This window comes from Pavona decussata, unplaced genomic scaffold, assembly GCF_977016875.1.
Source record: "Pavona decussata unplaced genomic scaffold, jaPavDecu1.1 SCAFFOLD_87, whole genome shotgun sequence".
NCBI classification, from domain to species: Eukaryota; Metazoa; Cnidaria; class Anthozoa; order Scleractinia; family Agariciidae; genus Pavona; species Pavona decussata.
In genome coordinates this window covers 6417974-6441285 of record NW_028145504.1, presented here as the reverse complement: position 1 = coordinate 6441285, position 23312 = coordinate 6417974, and the positions used below count along the sequence as shown (strand labels likewise).

The 23312-nt window shown below is 37.7% G+C and overlaps 1 protein-coding gene and 2 long non-coding RNA genes across 7 annotated transcripts in view; 1 reads left to right on the top strand and 2 right to left on the bottom strand.

Annotated features, from left to right (window-relative positions):
- Positions 1-23312, top strand: part of LOC146475094 (uncharacterized) — a 53937-nt gene that overhangs the window by 10782 nt on the left and 19843 nt on the right. Inside the window, exons 3-6 of one of the 5 annotated variants that reach the window (XM_085116768.1) lie at positions 3144-3194; positions 4134-4163; positions 5034-5081; positions 8158-9672. The exons of 3 other annotated variants lie outside the window; for them this stretch is intronic. In XM_085116768.1, the coding sequence (XP_084972894.1) occupies positions 3144-3194; positions 4134-4163; positions 5034-5081; positions 8158-8615 (587 nt within the window). In that variant the 3' untranslated portion in view covers positions 8616-9672. Of the gene's footprint in view, positions 1-3143; positions 3195-4133; positions 4164-5033; positions 5082-8157; positions 9673-23312 lie in introns of those variants that run through there. One more of the 5 variants, XM_085116765.1, reaches the window with a different exon arrangement.
- Positions 11459-23312, bottom strand: part of LOC146475092 (uncharacterized) — a 34848-nt gene continuing 22994 nt past the window's right edge. Inside the window, exon 2 of the long non-coding RNA XR_014866115.1 lies at positions 11459-11956. This is a non-coding gene — a long non-coding RNA (uncharacterized LOC146475092). The remainder of the gene's footprint in view (positions 11957-23312) is intronic.
- LOC146475095 (uncharacterized) lies at positions 13986-23280 on the bottom strand. The gene is made up of 4 exons (XR_014866113.1): positions 22852-23280; positions 19919-20129; positions 14650-18512; positions 13986-14000 (listed from the first exon to the last, which is right to left on the bottom strand). It is a non-coding gene; the product is annotated as an uncharacterized LOC146475095 (long non-coding RNA).

The following is a 23312-nucleotide window of genomic DNA, read 5'->3' as shown; positions in this document are numbered from 1 at the left end:
AATGTCGCTAGTCAGCACTTCCCAATTGCCTTCCAGTTCCTTGCAGCAGTAGCACTCGCTGATATTTGCTAGCAGATAACGGCTACAGTTACCACAAGTACACCTACATGGAAAATAATTCGTTCGAATGTATGTGAGTACTTGGCCATAGTTTTGAGAGATGATAATGAAGAGCGCGTATGCAAAATGCAAGGTGAGAACTTTACCATCCACTAACACGCACTCTATTCTCCAAGCGTTTCGTTAAATTTTCCTCGAGTCGTCGCTTCTCCTCTTGTTCCTTGCGATATCTTTTTAGCCATTCTTCGTCTGCTATCGGCTCATCCGCGTACGGTTCGAGTGTATCATCATCTTCACACGTATTACTTGTTTCGTGGACGTCTACGCTTTCAAATTCGTCCTAGCTGCTTCCTTCAGCAGTTTGCTCACTTTCCGTGTCAGATAAGTTTTCTGCCATGGAGCGTACTTGTTTGGAGCGAACTTTTCCCTTCCTACCGGTGAATCTCACGATTTTCTTTCTGCCGCGAACGGACTTTACTGAAGGTCAAGTGAGTGCATAGACACGAGAGTTCCTGAATGTACGTCACAGACTATGTCACGTGGCCCTATTGTGAGCCCGTCGGCATTCTCATCAGCGGGGCGGGTGGACCGCAATAAAATAGGATTTTAAAGATTTGTAAAATTCATAAAAAATTCGCGTTTCAAGCAAATCGGAAAATTTTTTCGCGGACGTTCTTCGCGTGATGTAAAGATTCAGATGAGAAAATAAAAAAAATTCCGTTATGGGCACTTTAAGCTCCGACCTGACAAGTTAATGAGCTAAGCGGTATACCTGCGGAGCAGTGCGCGCGTAGATTTGGACCAATGACAGTCATTCAGTTTACGCTTCACCGCTAATATTACAGATCTATAACTTTTGCCGTACAGTAAGTAAATGTCCCCAAAACAATAGGCATTCTGCGCGATGGTGTTGATTTAAGATTACCTGAGAGTAATCGCTAAATATAAACTAAAATATAACCAATGGGCAGACCTCAGTGTGACATTTATTTATTAAGGTAGTAGAACTGGTATAAGGTCAAAAATAAACCATACCTAAAAATTCAGTTTTTCAAAAGATATTTATGAGTTAAGAACAAATGCAAGAGATGAGGGTTTGTTTTAAGCTAGGAGCGGAGAAAATAAAGGCTGAAGTTGGTTGCTGCGAGCGCCTTTTTGCGATGTTAATAATTAGCGGTCTGCAATCCGAGTCGATATGACATCGCGTTGACAGCTATTTTACATGAATTCAGTTTTCGTCATGCGATCCTGTCTTCACAGTCCTAGCGAAATTGTAGGGAAAAGTGGGAATATTTCTTTGGTACAACATCTTCCCTTTTAACTCCTGGACATTTCCTAATTCCAATGCTTTGTTTAGCCCTTCAAAGTCTACGAGGAAGCTGTTTTGATATCTGACCCTCGCTGAGTCAAAGCCAAAACGCAGCATGAAGTCTCTTTCGCAACAGCGTTGCTATGCGTTTCGCAATTGTTTACGCCGCCATGTTTTTTTACGACAGCAATTGGAAAAATCCCTAGATTTTGCTTAGCAATTGTGTTAATGCTCCCATGGACACATTGAACAGCGGTCTACCTATGAGAATTCAATATGGCGTAGCAAAAAACAAGCATTCGAGGGCGAATTTTGCTGATTAAAATTGCTTATTTCGCTGCTGTGACAGACAACGTAGAAAGGTACCTGCAATTAAACGGTGTAGAATTATCAGATCTCCGTAAAATTTGCACCGTTTGTTTGTGTTATGTTGGGGAAACGTTGTTTAAATACCCGGTATGAACGAGACATTTAACGACGGTGCCTACTAATACCGAAGTATTTTTGTGCGGTTTATGACTATGCGGGAAAAGTAGATCTCAGCAAGGCCTATTGGAATCCAAAAAGAAAATTGGGGGTAACCACGCATTTTTCAGAGATAATTAAGCAATAACATCTCTAAAAAACGCCAAAATATAAAGCAATGTATGGGATTTTTTCCCTAAATTGAAGCTTAATTATCTCTGAAAAATGCATGGTTACCCCCAATTTTCTTTTGAGATACCAAAAGCATTTGGTAAGTTCTGCTTTCTCCGTATAGATTTAAACCGCGCAAAAATATTCCTGTATTAGTAGGCACCACCCATAGGAAACCCGAGTATCTTGCGATGCGCAGAACGTATGCGCAGTAACAATAGTAGGCACCGTCCTTAAGTCAAATTATGGTTGTTCAAAGTTGAAGGACACATAAAAATATATCTAACCCTATATCTTCGTAAATAAATACCAGCATACCCCGTATTTTAAGGTGATTACTGTAGATGTTTTTGTCATAAATCAGCCCCAAATTAAATTACTTCCGTAACTATCAAAGGAAAACAGTAAACCGGCAATCTCTAGTTTTATGAGCCCGCAATTAATTTCTAAATTCACACCTAAGGTGTGAAAATTGACACCTCGGACATAGATTTAGTAAGCCTATGTAGTTTTTATTTCGAAAAGTCCTTGTACATCTGTGAAATTTATTCTCAAAACGGACCTGTTTATAGCAGTTCTACCACCTTAAATTATGTAAAGAAAATTTATTTTCATATAAAGAGAAGCCCAAGTACATGCAATTATGAATCTAGTTGTTCCTGAAATACTACATGCTACTAGAGAAATAAGAATTATGCAAATCAGGGAAAAACATGGCAGGCGCTTGTTGCACTAGCCTCCCACACAGTCGTTTTTAGAGGCTAGCAAAACACTTTAGCCCCTAAAAGTGACTGCATAGGAGGCTATTGCCACTCTATCTAGATCTCTCATTTTTTGCATTGCATGCTAGAAAAAAATAGACACTGCTTGCTCGCTCGTGGCTGTTTACACTGTCTGTGATCATATTACGTTCAAAAAGTAAAAAGGTAGTGAAATGTTTCCTTAGACAAAATACTGTGGAGTCCCAATTTCTCGAACCCTTAATTTTTTGATACTCCTTATAACTCGAAGCAAAAGTCGTTTCTCTTCTTTAGTCAAAGACTGCAATTTTACCCTCGATTTCCTCGAACCAATTTTTGTTTCCCTTGGAGCCAGTTACATGACTGTATACTTAAATTAGTAACATTTATCCTTATAGGTTATGAAGGTGCATTATTTGGAGAACCAGACTGGTTTGCCTATCCAAGAGGTATGTCAGTGTTAAAAAACTCAAACTTATTGCCTGTTTACCTGAGGCAACTAAAAAATTAAGTTTGGTGGAAATTAGAAGTTGAGTTGTTATCAATGGTAGCCTTTGAATTTATATTTTTCATAAGAAATTGATTTCAAGCTTGTTGGCCTTGCTGAATTTGTTCAGCATCAATTTTTCACGTGAAGCAAAGTTATGTCATTGAATAACAGACAAAAGTTGTGTTGAAGAAACTTGTTTGCATTTAACCTTTTGGAACTGTTTTCTTCACCCCAAGCATCATTTCTTCATCAATTTTTTTATGGGCCTGGACCTTCTATACAATGTACTTGCAGGAAAGATGTAGAGTGTAACCTCCTTTCCATCCAACCCCATGCATTCTGTTTTCCAAAATGAAGAGGTCTCTTGCTAATTGGGAAAAAATTCCTTGTGGGGTGAGGCTGAAGGCAGTGCATAGTGACTTCAGATTTTGTCTGCCAAGAGCTTAGCCATAGAGGGTGATATTTTCTCTTGCAGTTTAACCTAAAATGGACTTCGAAGAAGTCTACATGTATATACTTAATGACCAACTGTCATTTTTGCTTTGAAATTTTGTTATTTCACCACGATTCTAGCTTGTGATGAAATTGTTCAACTAGGTTTTTACACACCAGGCTACTCCCCCTGTTGCATGACAACTCTAACTTATCTCCACACCACCAAGATAATTAATCCCAGCACTTCTAGCTTTGCCTGGATCTTCAAGTCACATATTACTCAATAGACATCTAGATACAGTAGTCACTCAAGAAGGCAATATAATAATGTGTAACCATGTGTCCTTAGGCATTGCATCTATCTACATGTATCTATCTGGTAACCAAGCAAAAAGTGGTCTATTTGAAGGAGGAGTTTACTTTATACAAGTCATGTATAGACTTTAAATATTTATTATTGCAGATTCTGAAGATTGTTGTGTTGCTGGAATAGGTAAATACAGTGATAACTTTCCTGAAAGTAGAGCGACCACACTGTCTAGGACTCTTCAGTTTTATAATAATTAATAATAATTTACATTTTTAAAGCGCTAAAATTAAAAAATATTCTGAAGCTCTTTACAGCATATTAACTAAAATTATCAAAACGATTAAACGATAAAATATTAAAAATATTAAAAACATTAAAAATGTTAAAAATATTAAAAATGTTATAAATGTAAAAAAAATATATATATATATTAAAACAAATTGTAAGCCAGCTTGAATAGATGCGTCTTGACACATTGCAATGAAGATGTGCAGTATCAGCATGGTAGACATGCAGAAAACACTGTGGATTGGAGGCACAGGTTTAGGCTGTGAAACAATGATAAGTTACATTTTGTATGACCTTTATAACTTACAACGCTTGAAAATCAGTATATGATTTTTTTATAATACTCTATCCGTTAAAATGAAGCACGGGGAGGGGCATCTTCTGTGTTATAGTCTTCAACCCTGGTCTTCAACTTTGGGGAAAAGTAATTGAATTTTGTAAAAGGTCAGGGAAAGTCTTAGATGTTGTCAAAGTGAATGAAAAGTCAGGAAACTTAAATTTTTCAACTCACATTTTTTCCTGGAGATTATGAAAATGTGTTTTCCTGTATATTGATTTGTTTTTAATTATTTATTTTTCATTGTATTATGATTCTATTTTTGTTTGTGTGGCAGAAAATAGAAATGAAATTGACAGTCATTTTGTTTTGGAATTAAATGTTGTGTAAAGTGATTGATTTTGATATTCTTTCAGTAGTGCATGCAGGTGCAGTTGTGTTGGTCAGTGATTTTGGTTGAATGCCTTTTTTATTATTTTTCTCCTAAGGTGCTATAGAGGCAGAACCCAAGGATGATGATGACGATGATGATAATGGTAAGTATACTAGACATTATTGGGAGTAAACTTTAGAAAAAATACAAAGTGAAAATCACTAAATAAATTAAAATCAAGTGAACTGTGTCTACACTTGAACCTTGATTACCTCCTTTATCCAGACTTTTTGATTATGGGGACTTTTTCAGTGGTCCCATTTTTTTTTATGAAAACTAATAAAGAAATAAAGAACACGCCGAGTGCATTGTTGAGTTATATAAGCACGCGGGAATTTTCTCTGCACTAAGTCATGATGAAGCTCTGAAGCTATCATATGTCTTACATGCATTTGAAAGTGCAATTTAAACAGAATTTTATTTGCTTTCGCAGAGTAAAAAGACGGCTGGCACACACTGTTAGTGACAAAAAGCATTTCATATTAATTAAATGAAATATGATTTGCTTAGACTTGCTCACTGCTTTCCATTTATGGAAAACTAATTTATTCAAGTGGAAGCAAAAAAAAAATAGTTATCTGTTTCCATGGGGTGAAGGATAAAGAAAGTTTCATGGTAGAACAAACAAGGAAACTTCCCCACTTGCTTTATTCACCATTTGGACAAAAAATGTAATTTTAAGATACAGAAAAAATTATTATCAGAATTGTTTTATCAATCAACTGTTGAGACTATGGAAACACCACAAACAAGCCAACTAAAACCATGAGAAACGTGCTGTAAGAGTTGTTCAGCATTTTCACTATTTTTCATGATTGTTTTGAATGATCTAAATCCTTACATGTACTATAATTTTAATATGTTTATATTTACTGCGAAACACTTGGAATGTATGCCATTTGTTGTTAACAACTGCGTTGCTAGGGAGGTTTGGGTGCCTGAGACATCCAGGAGCTTCTCAGGCCACTATTGGCTACCAGCTTTTAGATGAAGACTGCTCTCGTGGCTGGCAGCAGCCATGAGCCCCCACGTAGTAAGGGAAACAGGCATCTCTTAGACTGTCAAATCAGTAGCAAGAGGGAGGGAAGGGGTGGCAAAAGAACTGCCTGGGCGATAAGTTGCCACGCTAAAGCAAAGGCAAATGTCGGAGAAAACCCTTCCTGTACAAACTTACCCTTAGGCTATGTAATCCACAAGCACATTTAGTTTGACACATACAGATATGTGCCGACACTACTGACCATTAGGGAATGCAAGAGTTCTTTGTTGTTAAAGTACTCTGTTTAAGGTTGCTGAACACAGTTTATAATACCTGCACCGCATTTGCCATCTTTTAAAAAATGGCTAATCCATCGGTCACCAAATTTTGCCAGACATCAGTTAAAAGGATAAACTTTCTTATTTTGATAGCTAAGGTGGCGTGTTTGTCATTGCCATGGTAACACGACTGGATGAAATCAGGTTTTATTTATTCACCGAAAATTGAGTCAATAGATTTTTTCATCATTTGGCTGAAACAAACTACTCACTTACATTACAATATATACAAATGTTAACACTGTTAAAACTGTATTTTAACAGACAGATTTTCAGCTATCTGTTGTTGAAGGACAATTTGATTATTTAATATTTTCTTTGTTAAACTACAAATATCTTTTATCTTCACTTACTAGCCGCTTTATAAAGTATCTCCCTGCCAAATTTTATGAAATTCTATCGAGTGGTTCCTGAGCAACACATGAGTTTCCGAGAAAGTTGATGTGGTTCAAAAATCGTGAAATCAATCTATTTTCAATTTTGTGTTTAATTGTGCATGCACTGCATTCAGTTGGGTTCTCATAGCAATGGCAAAAATCCTGCAAAATTCCTGGATTTTTGGCTTCTTGAAACTTTTTTATGTAGTATTCTAAGAAAACACTAAAACCTACAACAGTGTGTCATTTTAGGAACGAAAATAACACATATGGAACAGGTATAGGACAAATATCATGCAATCTTATCACCCCAGGGTCCTGGCTAACTTTTTTTGTGGCCAATAAGCACGTTAACATTCACGTTGACATAGTTGCTTACTTATAAAGAAACCCACATTTCTTGACGAGGTGTGTGCAGGTAAAAATTTTTCCAGAGACAGAATTCAGTCGAATGACAACATGCTGTATACAGGTCAGCTCAATGGCATACGTTAGCCACTGCCATCAAAAGTCCCAAAAGAGAATCTGAAACAATCGATGACATGCGGTTACAGCGCGTAATCACGCGGGAACGTACAGTCCAGCGTTATAATCAAACAAGAGACTTGTATGATTTACATCAACATAGATGTGGTGGAGTACCAGAAAGGAAAAGTTCTTCCAAGATTTTGGACATTTTTCTTATTCAGAAAACAAGCACATTGTTAGTCACAGCCTGCCGATATTTTGAAAGTGGTACCTAACAAAAGTTGCTGATCAGGAGAGACACGTGATAGCTCATGAATTCTGCTTCAAGTGCAACCGTTGAAAGGGCATTCGCGATGCCAAGAAGGGTGAAAACATCGGCTGTGGTCACATCTACGCTCCTAACTATAGTTAGGACAGAAATAACTTTAGTTAGCTTCCAATCAGTAATGTGACCTCTTTTCTGATCAAACTAACTATTGTTAGGAATAAACGCCTTTATGATCCAAAACGATGGATGAGCGCGGCCAACATGGATAACCATAGTTTCGTGTTCTTTTGTTACACCACGACACGCCTATTCAGCAGTTAGTTTTTATCGGTGATGTTAACTGCCCACATTTAAATTCATTGCAGTACTACACTTGAGGTGGCTGTATTTTATATCAAAAATGTTTTTTTCCTTCGCCTGTTGTTTTTCACACTTGCTTGCTTGTTTTGAATATTTATGTTGATCCGCATGTGCTCCCTCTCGCACGTGCGAAAAACTAAGCATTCGGATTGGTTGTATGTTTGCACACTAAGGTTTAACCCATGAAGCCTGCTTAGGTATAACTTTAGTTAGCTTGTATTGTTTTGGATCATCGGCGTGTAAATTTTCTAACTATAGTTAGAAAAGAAAGGCGCACGTATTAAACCTACGGCATTTGCATTAGCCCCCCCACCCCCCAATTGAAAATATGGTCCGTGGTCCCTGATAGTGTAAATGATTTAATATATATATTTTTTTGTTTTAAACAGATGATTCTCCCGGTAATGGTGCTGCAGAAGAAGCTAGTGGATCAAACAAGTTATCACAAGCCATAGCAACATGTATAGCATTTTCTTTTGTTTATCATAGCCGCCACCCTAATTTAACTTTAATACCTACAATATTAACTAGCAATGAGGGTTTTGTGGTGTTCCTTTACAATTCTGAGAAAGATGTTCTCCTAAAGTGTGGTTTGCCTTGGAAGCAAAAGTACTTGTTAGTTTTGTGGGCCGTATTGAACCACCAATTATTTCTCAACTCAGCAAAGGTGAATGAACAATTGAAATTTGGATATCATCAGAGGGAAGGAAGGTATACTTTAAAGAACGTAGCACCCCAAGATATGAGGTATATGGCTGATCATCTCCAGCTCCCTGTGTCGGCATTCCACCTGCTTTTACATGCTGACACTATAGCTCTAAGAAGTGGCGAATGGAACGTGTTTTAAATGATGCAAATTCGTCTATTGAGCCAGCTTGAACAGAAATGTTGTGTTGTTTTTAAGTAGCAGTCACAAATTTTGACGTGTCAAGCTTTTCAATGTCAAGTTTAATGGCGTTTTCTTTTTTGGACTAGATTTTTGTGTTTTGAAGATATTGACGTTTTGTATTATGCAAATAGGCAACATGATAATGTCACATTTTTTACTATTTCAAAATGCGTAAATACTGATTCAAAAACATATCTAGTGGTTTGGTACTCTTTGAACTTGGCACAAGAGTTTCAAATCAAACAGGGAACAAAATGAGTCCAGTAGCTTGGTTGTCATGGCAACCTACTTTGCTCCAGTCCCTTTCCGTCTCTTAAACAAATATCTCAACTCACAAAGTGAGAGAGAGGGTCCTGATTGGAACAGACATACTCCCCATATTGCCTAAAAGATTCCTTAATAGATTTTTTGGGGTTGACGATTTTTGTTCTGAAAAAAAAAAAACTGGGAATTTCAGTTTATATTTGAAAAGGGCCAGTAACAAAAGTGTTGCCATGGCAACAGCATGACAGGCACCATTTTGCTCCCCTTTTGACTTTGAATGATGGTGCCAAGTTTGAAGATCACTCCAGAAATATTTTCAGAGATATTGAATCAGTATTTGCGCCTTTTTAAATAGTCAATATTATGACATCTTCATGTTTGCTTATTTGCATTGGCATTTCTACATTGTAAAGCCTTTCAAATAAGCAACAAAAATTGTTCATGTCAAATGCAATTTAAGGCACGTGTGTATATTACTGTTATACTGTATACTGGTGTGTCCAGTCTCACGGAGACAAGCATGTCAACTGATGTAAGGTGCACCTCGACCGTGGCATTCATGTTCCTGAATTCCTCATTGATCGTGAAACGTCGGAGGAATGATTCCTCTGCGTTAGAAATTTTGAAGGTAAATAATTCTACACTACCCGCCTAGATTAGCAAATGCCATCTGCGGATCCAGTGTTATTGTAAACTGTATTTAACTACAAAGATTAATAAAGTTGAAGTTGAAGTTGAAGTTTAATCAAAATTGACGCCATCATATCAGCAGTTACAGTTTTTACTATTTCTTCGACGCTCAAAAATTAAATTTCTGCATAACCTTAAAGTCGGCCAGTGGTAGCGTAGAGACTTGCTCAAAAACTTTATTTAGAAGCCGAAATAAAAAGAATAATTACCAAGTCAAAACGTTCAAATAACAGTCAAATTTTGTGTGAGAGCGCGCGCAAAACAATGATAACTACGTCAGCATTAACGTCGGCATGGCCGCACGCGCGTAGCACTTTGGATCTTTTAGTCAGCGGTTGAAACCGCAGAGCTCTTGTGACGGGAATGACGAAGTCAGTTGAACTTTCTGTATTGTTTATTTTTGTCACCATGGTTACCTTTTTCCTGGGCCATGGCAACAGAACCAAACAAAAGAAATTTGTCTCACTCAGCCAATCGGTAAAAGAAAATTTAAGACAACACTTTTATTTATTTTAATGAAAAACGAAATAGTTGCGGGTATTGAGAATTCAAAATAGACATTCGCTTAATAATTTAACTTGAAAAATAGCTGTTAGACTGAGTAAAATAACGACTTTTCGCACGCGCCCTAACAGGTTGCTACCAGCTTACGCCATGCGGAAAACCGCGCTCGTAAGGATTCGTAATTTGAAAAACAAGTCCTACCTTCTTTGCTGAGATTTCCAGTAGCAAGAGAGGTTCCAAACAATGTTAGGAATAAATTCGCAAATAATAAAAACAGTTTCATCTTCTCACGAAGCATGTTTTCTTCCTGAATACGACACAACTATGCTTGCATCGCGTCGCAGAACGAAGTGAAAAACTACACGTCATAAAGGCAGTTTAGTTTGTGCGCGCTATTAAAGATCGAACGTGTAACGTTCTTTCTCCCAAACCAACAGTGGTTTTATATAAGTTTTTGGTGCCCTAAAATTCAGAAGCAGGACCATGTAATCCACACGACAAGCGCTGAGCTTGACGAAAAAGATCATTGGCTGCGTGTCAATTAGATGAAGACAAACGGCATAAAATTGGTGAAGTAAAATGACAAAGAAGATATGTGATACATAGGTCTAAACGTTACGGCGTAAAAACAGTCTTATCAACTGATTTTATTTTTAAAATCTTATTTGGACGGTGTGAAAGCGGTAGAATATTTTCCCAGAAATAAAACAGAGCTTCACTCCGTTTTTTGTCTTGTTTTTAAGAAAGAAGATATTTTTGATTTTAAATTTAATTTTCGAGTTGATATTATTTTAGGCGCCTCTTGCAGTTTCTCAGAGATCTTTGCGTGCGCTATCGGAGTGCAACAGACTCTTCTTCCACTCATGAGCGCTCTTTGGTCACATGACCTGGGTGAAACCCAAACACACGCTGCGTTCGCACATTTACAACTGACTTGCCCACCACTCGAACTCGTGGAGCACGGAGATCGGCCTCCGTGCCCGGAGCTACTAGGCCGGAAAAGAGAAGCGAAGGACTTCGAAAAAGTCTAATGTTTATAGTCTTTTCAAATTCAGACTGTCACAGGAGCCTTGCTGACCAATCACAAGCTTTGCATAATTTCCATGTAGACCGAAATTTAAACTGTCGCGCGAAATAGTACAAACTGATCTGTGAAAACGCTTGACATAGGCATAGTGCGGGAGTTGTACGCCGTCGGGCTCATGTGAAAAGGTTACCTCAAAATAGTAATTTTTAAAATAACAATCATAATAATTTTGGATAGTATGAGAGGTTATTATCAATTCATTGTATTCTGCTTTCAATACATGCGGCATGAGTGACTTCAATGTTCAATTTTTTCCCCTTATTTTGTAATATTGTTACAAAGGGTTACTCTTTACAACAAGGAAATGTCTGTGTTCCAATAAAATTTGTCGCAAACTGCGAACTGTCTAGACTTGCCACCAGTCGACTTCTAATCGCGCCGAAAGTGTTCGAGAAGCCAAGAACACGTACTTGAGAAAGTCTACAAACTGTCATGTTAAATCCTAAATAAGATGTTTACACGATAACATCATTTTCAATGTTTAAAAGCGCACTTAGTATTAGGTGGTCATTACTGGTCGGCGCGCGCGGGCTGTCGCTCCTTGCCATGACACCCCGCGCCTCAATCCACTCTCGTAGCCAATCTTCTCTCGCCCAACAAGGAAAATGACACAAACTGGGTACGAGTCTCAAAGTTGAAAACACCAAGATTTAGTAAACATGTGGAAATACACTGTAAAGGGAGAATGAACGTCTTCTTGGAAACTAAAAGGGGTTCCTTGAGGGAGTATAGAGATGAGGGATATTTGATAAGACTGAAATGGGGGAAATACAGGAATATACAGTACCTGTAGGGATATAGGATATTTGGGAAAAATTCAAGATATTTAACAATTATTCCACGAACGCGCGTTGGATATGAGATGATAGATAGCCAACGAGGCGCATAGCGCCGAGTTGGCTATAATCATCTCATATCCAACAAGCGCGAGTGGAATAATTGTTTTATTAAAAGCAGTCCGGAAATATTGCTAGGTCGTGCTGATTTCGCTTTGCAAGAACAACCAGAAGACAATTTAATGGTCCCTATTTCTCGGGCATGGTATAATGGCTCATTAGGTTTCTTTATAAAGAGGTTTAGCCTTAAATAAATCAAAAAATAAATAGTTTGGACAATTCTGTTAAATTTATTATCACCTAAACTACACACGCAGTCGCACTAACAATAATAAAACAAATTGCCAACTGCACTTAAAGGTTATTATATGACTTAACTGGAGCAACAGTTTTGTAGAAAGGCCAGATACCATGATGCACCTTTGGATATAAAAGGTAAGGTTACATGATTAATTTGTAACCCTCAACTTTCACTATAACATCACTGCAGATTAGTCTATTTGCTGTGAAAGTTTTTCACAAATGAAACAGAAGAATATTTGTTCCTGCAACTTTTTCAGCCTGACCTTAAAGTGAACTCATTCACATTCTCAAATTGCTACAATCCTTGGAAACAACGGAAACCAAAGAACACTGTTACTAGTTTTCTCGTGGATTTGTGGGTCAAAAAACCAACCAACTGCAAAGCAAGGAAGCTTAAGCATTGACAGCTCGTTAGGCATCTGGCTTAAGTTGAGTGACCTACTGTCTGAAAGAATCCTTCTGCCCACTTCTCTAAGCAAAGTAGCCGATGATTTTCATCACCATCCAATTGCTGCACTGTACAAGAAACCCATAAGGGTTTGAAAGGTGTAACGTGCGTTCACAGCGTTGGAAAATTCAGTTTTGCTAAATACCATATTTGGAAACATGAAGATTGTACGCGTGCATTATACACGTAGCGACACACGCAATGAAATTTTTCTTTTACGCCAACTACTTGAATTCCAACCTTGAAGCTGAAAACTTCGTACAGACACTAAAGAATTTCTTTTAATCATTAACTGTGTCTTAGTAAAAATTTTTAAAGTACTGACAGAAACGAAAGTTAACTTTATTTTACTTAGGTTGTCAAAAAAAAAAGCCTTCTCGTGTGCGTTAGCATGTGCTGTAAATGTAATGAAGCTGACCATTTCGATGTTTATATTCAGGACAATTACCTTCTTATACATTGCTTACATCCAGCACCTTGTTTGTTGAGACGAATTCACGTACAGTAAGAGTTCTTTGAATTTTGCAACAACAATAGTGAAAGAGACATAAAAAGGCAGACTACAGGCGATTCCTTGCAAAGGCTTGAATTTGCGGGAGAGGATCTGCAGCAGCTCCTATTGCAATTTTGATTGGTTAAATTCTCTTGGGTTATTTTTTGAATAAATTGAATATTCGGAAGCTTGTTTCTAAGTGCACAAAGGAAAGTTGCACGTTTCAACCCCTTATGGGTTTCTGACTGCAATAAATATTAATAGACTTTTGCATACATAAGCTGGTTGTGATTTACTATTAATGCCCTGGCCAAACAGGAAATGTTTGATGATGAAACATCATCAAACATGTTTTATCAAACATTGTCAAACATCAGAACACAGGGAGTTGTGGCGGAATCTGCCAGCCAAACATGTTTGATTCACCTGGCCAAATGAACCAAACATCACCAATTACAACAAACATCAGAACAAAAGAAATGTTTGATGTTGTTTGATCGCATGTTTGATGGAGTTCAAACGCGATCAAACGTCATCAGACAAGTTGGCCAAACGGTAAAATGTTTGATCACCGAACAATGTTTGATAATGTTTGGTCATCAAACATAATTCCCGTTTGGCCAGGGCTTTAAACAGTTAGCCTTATAAGTTTCAGATTTAGTCACAAACTGTACAGTCAAGTTCTCTCTTCAGTGAAAGGTATTAATGTGAAGTGAACCTGAAAAAAATGCATACATTTAAACTTAGCTTTGATATCATTTTTTTCACTTGACCTGATCATGAGTCCCAGACCATTGTGTGGCTCCAAAATGTAGGTCTACCCCATGGAAGGGATTTCTTAAATAAGAAACCCTCATCCATCTGGAAATTCGAATTAAAGGCCATACATTTCTTTAATTTTTTTTTTGGTCTGTGAGAATCTCCCTGGCCCCCAGAATTTCCAATCTCTTCTGTGGGGCACATTTGTGAGATTCACTGTAATAAATAAATTTTGTCCTCAAGCTTACTTTTCACATTTTCTTTTCGTGTATTGTGTTGTCCTTTTTAAAACACATTTTTCAGTACTTTTAAAGAGACACCTAACCATCAACTGTCAGCACTTTCTCGATAGAACATTTGTTTTCACTCGCTAGGGTAGTATTAAACACTAGAGTTATTAGTCAAGAGTATGCTGGACTTTTTTGCAACTGATTCTGCACGGTCAGGTAAACCGTGCAGACTGCAGACTGAGCATTTTTTTTGTCTCCGTTTGTAAAAGAGCATTGCCTTCATACTGTTAACTTAAATGAAGGTAAATGGTTTTTGACAAGCTTGACATTAAACTTTGAATTATTAAAATCAAGCAAAGTGTAGTAGTAAAAACTCACATTATTCAGGGCAGTCAAAGCTAGCATGTTGCATATCATCACCTGCGACGGTTCACTGCTTAGCTGATTCGTTAGAAAACAATGCTAGCGAATCCAGCAATTCGAACGAATAGTCGGAAATTGGGTACAAATCGACTGATTACAAATCGTCCCTGGGTACGAATCGCCTGGATAGAGGGTAAAGAAAATAAAAAAAGTACCGTATTCTTACCCATCACAAGATCCAAAACCCTATAAATCTTGGAGACCTTTTTCATTGGCTGGTAATCCACTCCTTTCCGATCACCATGGTGACGAGTAACACCGCTGTACCGGTGCACTGTGTGGTGGTTCACGACAGATTCACGAAAGAGCGCAAAAACCGCTGGGCATGCGCAATAGATTCCGGTCTTCTTCCCGCCATTCGATTTTCAAAATGGCGGACGACGAATCAAAATAAGACACGTCATGCGAAAGGCCGTTACGCCGCTGTCCTTGCTCTCAGAACTTCAGAATTCTACATTATAGTCCGCCATCTTCCGAGCAAGCTGTGGAGCATTTCATGAAAACATCGGTTTAATAGTTGTAGTTCTACACCAGCGACATTTAGAGGACTTAACGCATTCATTTTGTTCAAAGCAAGCACGGATTTTTGCATTTCTTAAGGTCTACGCTTACTCTTTAAGGTCGAAAAAGAGAAATGTCACGGATAAACACCTTTCGTGCAACATATCAAATATGACTTTTTTTTCGTTTCTATGAAAATTTGCAAAAGCTTTTTAAAGTTGAACGTTTGTTCTGATGCTTACAGAGGATAAACGGAGGCTTCTTCTTTGCAAGTTTTTGGATTTTGTAAGTATTGAAGGCTGAACTTTGAGAACGTAATGTTTTAGCAATGCGGCCACTTTTATTTTAAGCCTTATTTTTAACTGTAATATGCAAGTTTTCATGTATTTGTGTCTTTTGACGTTTTAAAATGTAGTTTTTCGAGGTTTTGACTTTATTTGCCTTTTAACTTAATTTCTGGAGGCTTATTAAAGTGTGTTGACTATTTATCTGTGTACCGAGTGATTGCTCAAGTCACCGTTTTGCAGTCGTCATGGAGTTTCCGTTTGCGTAAAAAAAACAAACAATAACTAATTAGTCATGCAATGTCTGAAGGCCCCAAGAACACTGAGAAAAAATGCCCAGACATCTGGCACCAGTGATTGTTGGGTAAATTTGTCCATTGTTTCCAGGGAAAACGCACGAGCCTGTGGGCTTTTACACGAAGTTGTGTTGTGCAAAAAGCAATACGCGATACGACGTTCAGACTAATACTACTTCAACAAGTCGAATTGTTGTTATCCCTGTCGTAGCGGTGCCTGCAAAGGTACTCTTGTAAAATGCCCCCACCGGTTGTTTTCAGTTTTTGATTTTTTTGAAAGCCGCACTGGAACTCTCGTCTGCGAGGAACATCTACCTTTCGCAGATAGAGACGAGAGGATTTGTCAGCAGAGGGGATACATCCCTCCCAAAAAGGTATGAGAAATGGAACAAAACAAAGGGCTTTAATTTTTTTTTTAACCCCTCCCCTCAAGTAGCCTCAGGCGTTCTTAGGGGTTCGTCACGCGTTCCTGCCCCACGAACAGAAACGCGTGACGAACCCCTAAGAACGTCTGCGTGGGAGGCTACCCCTCAAGGGGCTTTTCAGAGGTAACAATCTAGATACAACTATAAACTAAGAATGAACAAAATTATTTCCAAGGACTAAAATGTTACAAGATTTTAAAATGAAATTATTACTGGGAATAACAATGGTTGTTATTCATGTGAAATATAAATGAAATTTGTACTAATATGAAAAGGAGCAACCAATAATTCCATCATTAAACACTGAAAGGATTGTTTCCTGACAGAAATTACTCGTCACAACGCCTCTTTAATGGCACTTCAAATAAAGCAACAAGAAATGAACAGTGAATTGAAAGAGGAAAACACCATGCTTCAAAAGAAAATTAAAGGTAACCTATTTATTGCTATCATGCCATGCTAATGGCACTAGTCAAACTGCCTATGAAGTGAAAAAACTAAGGCCATTAAATACAAAAAAGTGAGCAGTAAACTTCACACTTCAAATGAAATGGCCCTAATGGGGTGGTACACAGCCACCCTCCCAAAGTAATAATATTTCTATGGGTTACTTATCAAAACGGTCATCAAAATAATAACACCTGATTCTGTTTAATGAAATAATGAGAAGAATGGCAGGGCTGCAAATAACGGCCGGTCAACGGACAATGTCCGGTCAAAATTAGGTATTGACCGGACAAATCCTTGGATTGCCGGACATCTTGTCCGGTCCTTTACCGACTCGTTCAGAGAAATTTTAATTTTCAGCGATTTGATAATCACGGGGGACAACATTCATGTTTCCGAAAGAAAACAAAACGAATTAACTATGATAAAACTATAGACAAATTAGTGGTCGAGAAATTCCCGGTAGTCGCAAATTTCCACGATGTCATCAAGTCCTGTCGCGACCGCAACGCGACCGTTATTTTATTTACTTTAAGTGTTCCCAATTAGTAGAGGGTTTTGCCTTTGGCTAGATAGCATGATTGACTCTTAAATAAAGTGATTGATTATTTGATTGATTGAATGATCGGAAAGCACACTCACGAAGAATAGTCTCGCTGCACCGAGAATACTCCACGTAGCATTTGTTGCAAAGTGCGAAAAGAAAACAAACTATACGTTACTTCCGGCACACCCTGCAAAACATGCTTGGTTACTAAGCTTTCTGGTGATTTCATCACTCGATGCAACTCAAAAATGGAGCGTATAACACAAAAAGTGGAAGAATAAAGTTGTCTTAAAGGGATTCTAAATGGAAGAAAGTCAGCGAGCGCAACAGTTGTACTTGGAATAAGACGCCATGCATTTAATACAATTACATACCGTGCTGCCGAATTTCGAAACCCTTAGACGATATGAATTAAAGTTAAGTGTTTCTTGTTTAAGTTTACATTTCAGTTAACTTCTTTTTTCAAATTAATTAAGAGATCGATTGAACCCTTCAGCTTTAATATGTTCTGCACATTTTACTTAAAGTTCAGTTGTAGAAATGATGTGTCGATTGCCAAAGTGTTATATTTAATTGTAAGTGATTTTGCCAGATGCAAAGCAAATCGGACAATTGCGGTTGTACATGTATCTTGCGTAACCGTTCCACGTACTAAATGCGAGGCTGCTTGTGCAGTAAAGAGTAGTAAAACTATCAACTTGTAATTTTTATTGCCAAACCGACTTGGATTCAGTTGTTTTTTAGTTATAAAAGGATTACTGTGCAATTTGGTTTCACTATCGCAAGAGTTACGACTGTTAAAATTTGACCGGCCAAAAACGGGTAGTGTCCGAGCAAAAACATGTTTGACCGGACAACGTGACCGGCGCCTGCCCGTTAGTTATTTGCAGCCCTGAATGGATAATAACATTACCCCACAACATTTGACTGCTACCAGTAAAATGTAAAATAATTGTTACAAAGAAAAATTAACAGATTTGAAAGAAACATTTGCCTTTGAATATGGAAATAAAATATTGCTTTACATTTTGACATTTATTAAGGAGACACAGCATTTAGCACCCTTGTGCAGCAGTTCCACAGATCATTAGTCCAGCACTATTCTCAAGGTGGAGAACACCTCTACAGTCCAGATGAAATGAAGAAATTTTGCGAAAGCCATGCTCCTCAGCTTTTTGACGACATCTTCCACGCAATCTTTAATGAGGAAAAGGAAACACAAACAACGAAAAGGACAAGTCTGCAAAGGACACGGGTAGTTGCTATACTGCACAGCCTTAGCTTCTTTAGAAATCAGGTATACACTGTCAGAATGAACCTGTAACAAATAACAATGATTATAAATAAAACTAGAAGTAAACTTGTGATTTCTCACTGTAAATGATATAAGATTGTCGTGTACTTAACTATTAGTAAAGAGCAGGGTTTATTCTAGAGCGTGGCTTTGCAAGATTTTTGCAATTTGTTTCCTTTGTGTTTGTTTCTGCATTCTTTTTCTGGGCTTTACTGGCTGCTTCAGAATAGACTGTACAAAGAAGTTCAAATATCTTTTATGGGGCCCCTACTCTTGGGCCCTCTTTCTAGACAAAAGGTCCCCAAAAAAATTACAAAGGAGGGCCTTCATTGCAAAATTTCTAGAATAAACCCTGAAGAAGTCGCAAAAGGATGGAACACACCCAGCTTCTATACAAAAATTGTACTATTACCCATATCTCATTTACTGAATGGAAACTTCCAGTAATCCTGTTACTTATTGCATTCTGTTTGACACAACTAATAATAATTACTAATATTTTTCCATAGCATCCCATTTATACATGTAAATATTTATTATAGAAATTCTTCTATGAGGAGACAAACACCTTTCCTTATGATGGAGATACAAGTAGTCTGATTTTGTTATTATCAATCTTGAATACAAAGAGAAAGCCTTCAACAAATTCCTTCACAGAGTAGATGTTCAACTGTATGCCATTTTGATTTAATTGGTAGAAAAACTGTCCCATGCAGAAAGCAAATGGATTGCAGTTGAAATTCATCTTTGATGTCTGGTATGGTACTTGGGTACAGTTGCCATCCACATACAATAAACAACTGCGAGAAATATTTAGCAAAAGCAAACATGAGTCATGTCAGAAAAAAGGTGCATCTGGCAATGAAGGTACAGGCTGTAGTTGCAAATGACTTGAACTCACCATTGTTCAAAATAAATAACTGAATTGAAATTAAACAACAATCAAGAACTGGACTATTTTAACTACTTTTTTAAGTTCATAAAAACTAATGCCAAGAAACAACAACAACGACAACAACAAAAACTGGCATGAAACTTATGCAAAAAGCTCTAACCAGGAAAATTCTCAAGTGAACCCTGATGACACTAGTGGAAGAAGAGCACTCTCACAACTACACTTTTCAACCCTGTGCTTAGGACTATTCAGTGCATTTCCAAATATCTTTCACCATAACAAGCCATGTTTCTTTAAGTCAGAGATATTCTTCAGTGTTGTAAGGTTTCAATTTTCCTGTTAAATTGTAGTTGCAGTTGCTGCTGGACTTTCAACGTGTAATAAAAATAGACACAAAATAATGATTCAGGAAATAAAAATATAATACTGAACCATCTTAAAATTCCTTCAAGCAGTCACATGTTAGGTCTAAGAATGGACACTTTATAAAAAACCTCAAAAGGAAAAACTTCTCATGGAATGCTGGTGAACCTACTTGATGAGATAAGTTGCTTTAATTTCTTTTTCTACACAACATTCTTTCGTGGTGGGAACTTTGACGCCTGGCTGAAGTCAATGCTGAAAGCATCAATGATATTCATCAACTTTCGGCACAGAAACTATGACAAAGCAACACGTGCCAACTGAGTGACCTTCTGTTCCATATTTCCCAAAACAATGACCTTGGTGAGAGGATCCAACAGGTTCTGCAGATTTTTACGGAGAAAAAAGTGGAAAATTTTCATTCAGTATTACGACAGTAAGACAGAATTCTTATACCTTCTAATTCTAATATTTATTTGAGTGTCAAAGATTTGCCTCATTATGATTTTAATAAAGTGAGAGTGAAAAACACAGGACAACCAATGAATATTACATTTTTAACTCATTCATTGCGGAGCTTGCGAAGCAATGGATGAGTTTTTGCAGAGATGGGCAAAACGGCGTTAGCAAAATCTGCGTAGACGGATGTGACGTCGTTAGCGAAAATAGCGGAAGTGACGTAAAACTTGGTTGGATTTGAACAACCGCTGACCAATAAGTCAACTTGCCACGAATAGCAAACAAAACAAGCCTAATTAAAGATTGCAAACACCGTGATTAAATGATTGCAAAACACCGTGAGGGAATTTATATTTTTAAGGTGGGTATTCAGTAAATAAAATTAGTCCAAGACATTCTTCTTACTCCGAAAATGAGCCCGCGTACGTACCGTCCCCTCCAGGGGCTGTTTTTGTCCATTGGGTCTCATCGCCTCGTGTTCCGTGCCAGAGAAGGAAGCCATTTTTGGTAGGAATATTTGACTCTCTTTCACACGTCATTTCGGTAAGTAAATTCTCTCTGTTGACGATTATTTCATTTGCTTTAAAACTTACAACACATACATAAAAAGTGAAGCGACCTACAATCTGGCTAAATCTGTTTTTACAGCGCAAACTTCGATCAGGTTCCACGGTCGCGCGTACATGTGTTATACAGATTGCCGTACAAGGCCCTGCGATACAATTGCCGTACAGAGGCTGAGCTGGCCCGGTAACCGAGATCTCAGTTTTTGCAGCCCACATCACGGTAACCAGGATGAAAATTTTCCCATATGAACACTCCAGCCCAGTGACAATGATGAAAGTTTTTAAACAAAATAGCTTCGCTCTCAAAACATTGCGGCCAACAAAGTGGCATAGTTTTGATCTTGGAAGTATTTCCACTTTACAAGTATGTGAATTAGCTTTATTAGTAAAGTTACAAGGGTAGAGAAAGCTTTGAAAGTTGCAAACAATACAAATTTATGTTCCACAATTTTGATTGTCTTTCTTGAATTCATCCCGGTAAACCGGGCTGAAAATTCCCATATGAACACACCCCAGAATTCGTCCCGGTTACCGAGCTAATATCAAGAGGCCCTTAGAATGTTACTATACTTGCAAAGTTTCCCTATCAAAACACATGTCACAAAACTAAATACAAGCAAGATATGTGCAACACTTCTACCCATAAAGAAGATAAAATTTGCCACAGAAAAATTAACACTTCCTTGATTGTTGTTAAGAAATGCTGTGTTCTTGTTACTTACAATTAAATAACAACCTCAATCTTGTAGTTGTAGGAACTGTATAGAGGTTGCATTTCCTTTTGTCGATTTCCACTATCTGTTGCAGATTACTGCTAGCATTTAGTTTCAGTTCTATGTAAGATTTGATCAGGTATATCTGAAAGTATGTATAATTGCATATTTTCCTATTTAATCACTGCATCTGAGTGTTAACTATGTTAATAAATAAAGTTAAAGAGCAACTTTCAAACATTTTGTAGATTAAGCTTGTTAACATTAAGTATTGTTCAATTTGAGGAAAATAAAGTTAGATGTTGTGTTAGGATATAGCATTCTACTTGCTTGAACAGGTTTTGCAGTGAATACTCTGTTTTGTGTCTCCTTCCTCAAACTCCCATTCATGGGACAAAAATAGCAAAATATTTTCTATCTCGTAAAACCCCAATATCAATTAATCAACCCAACAACAAACATTTTGTAATTACAGCTAGAGACCTTAATGTTAATCTCGATTTTGGTTGCATGGGATAAGGAGTGTAGCTTCAACATCTCCAACAACTGATCACATTTTCACCACAATTTTGGTTATATGGATGAATGAGTTAGCTCTTAGGAGCCTTTGATTATACTTTAAACTCTCTTAGCTAAGTTTAAGAGCAGGTTACATGTACTTGGGTTGTGATGATGTATCTGACAATATAAGCCACTGCAAACAGTATTTAGAATTTGCCTACCACTATCATTTAAAATACTGTTAACTACATGTATGCCTCCCAGTTCTGCAGGGTAGTTGATCAGTCATGTATATAATTTTTGGCAAAATACATTCTTTCTCGCATAGTTGTGTACCCATCTGGGCTCTGCCAAGACTCATTTCTACAATTGCACATGCACTTAGGGCAAGGCATTTTGACGCAGGCTTCAACACATGGTTTTTGCCAACCTACCTGAGAGGCAGTGGAAATCAAAATACTACAGAGCTCTCACTGAAGTCAGCAAAATACCTGTTTGACCTCTTTACTGAAGTATGGAACACCCTTGGACAAACAGTTAAGGTTCCACGAGGAAATTGCAAATTTCAGGTGTGCACTATTCTCGTGCAGATATATTTTACAGTGCAGTATGAAGAACAGGAACATGCTTAAATTTCCAGTTTGTTCAGTTTACTTGTGCAATAGTATTTTTTGGTAAAAAGAAGAAACTTGGAAATGTTTTTACACTAGCCCCCCCCCCCCCCCCCCCAGAAAAAAAACAAAAACAAAACAAGATGATGATCCTCATTTTAATTTGTAACTATGCAGGTTATCTGGAGTGCAGGAGAACACAAGAGAGCATTTTGTAAGGTGGATGCAGAACATGATTGCTCATGTTTAACTTACCTTTTCTTTCAGCCATATTACTTCCCAGCACTGGATGTTACATTAGATCAGCGTTCACTGTCTATGGGATATTCCTTCCTTGGCAGTGAACGCAGAAGCCTTCCGCCACCGTTCACGCGGTTCATCCCCAACCAGTTGGGGCTGCCGTAAGAAAAGTTTATATCTGTGACCAGGATGGTTGTGGGAAGATTTGCAAATCAGTTGGAGGACTCACTCTCCACAAAAACAAAATGCACAACGGCAAGAAAAATAATTGAGCTTGCAGATTTTACACCGTCGTGCCGTCCCGTGTGGTCTCTTGTGCGAAGAATACGTAGCAAAATAAAAAGGTCTTGTCATCCACGTTTCCCTGAAACGGGTGTTACTGATATTACGAATAACAGTTCTGCCCTGATGTGTTCTGCATCTTTCCAAGAGCACACCCTGGTTTATAATCAAAATGTGAAATCGTCTATCTGTCG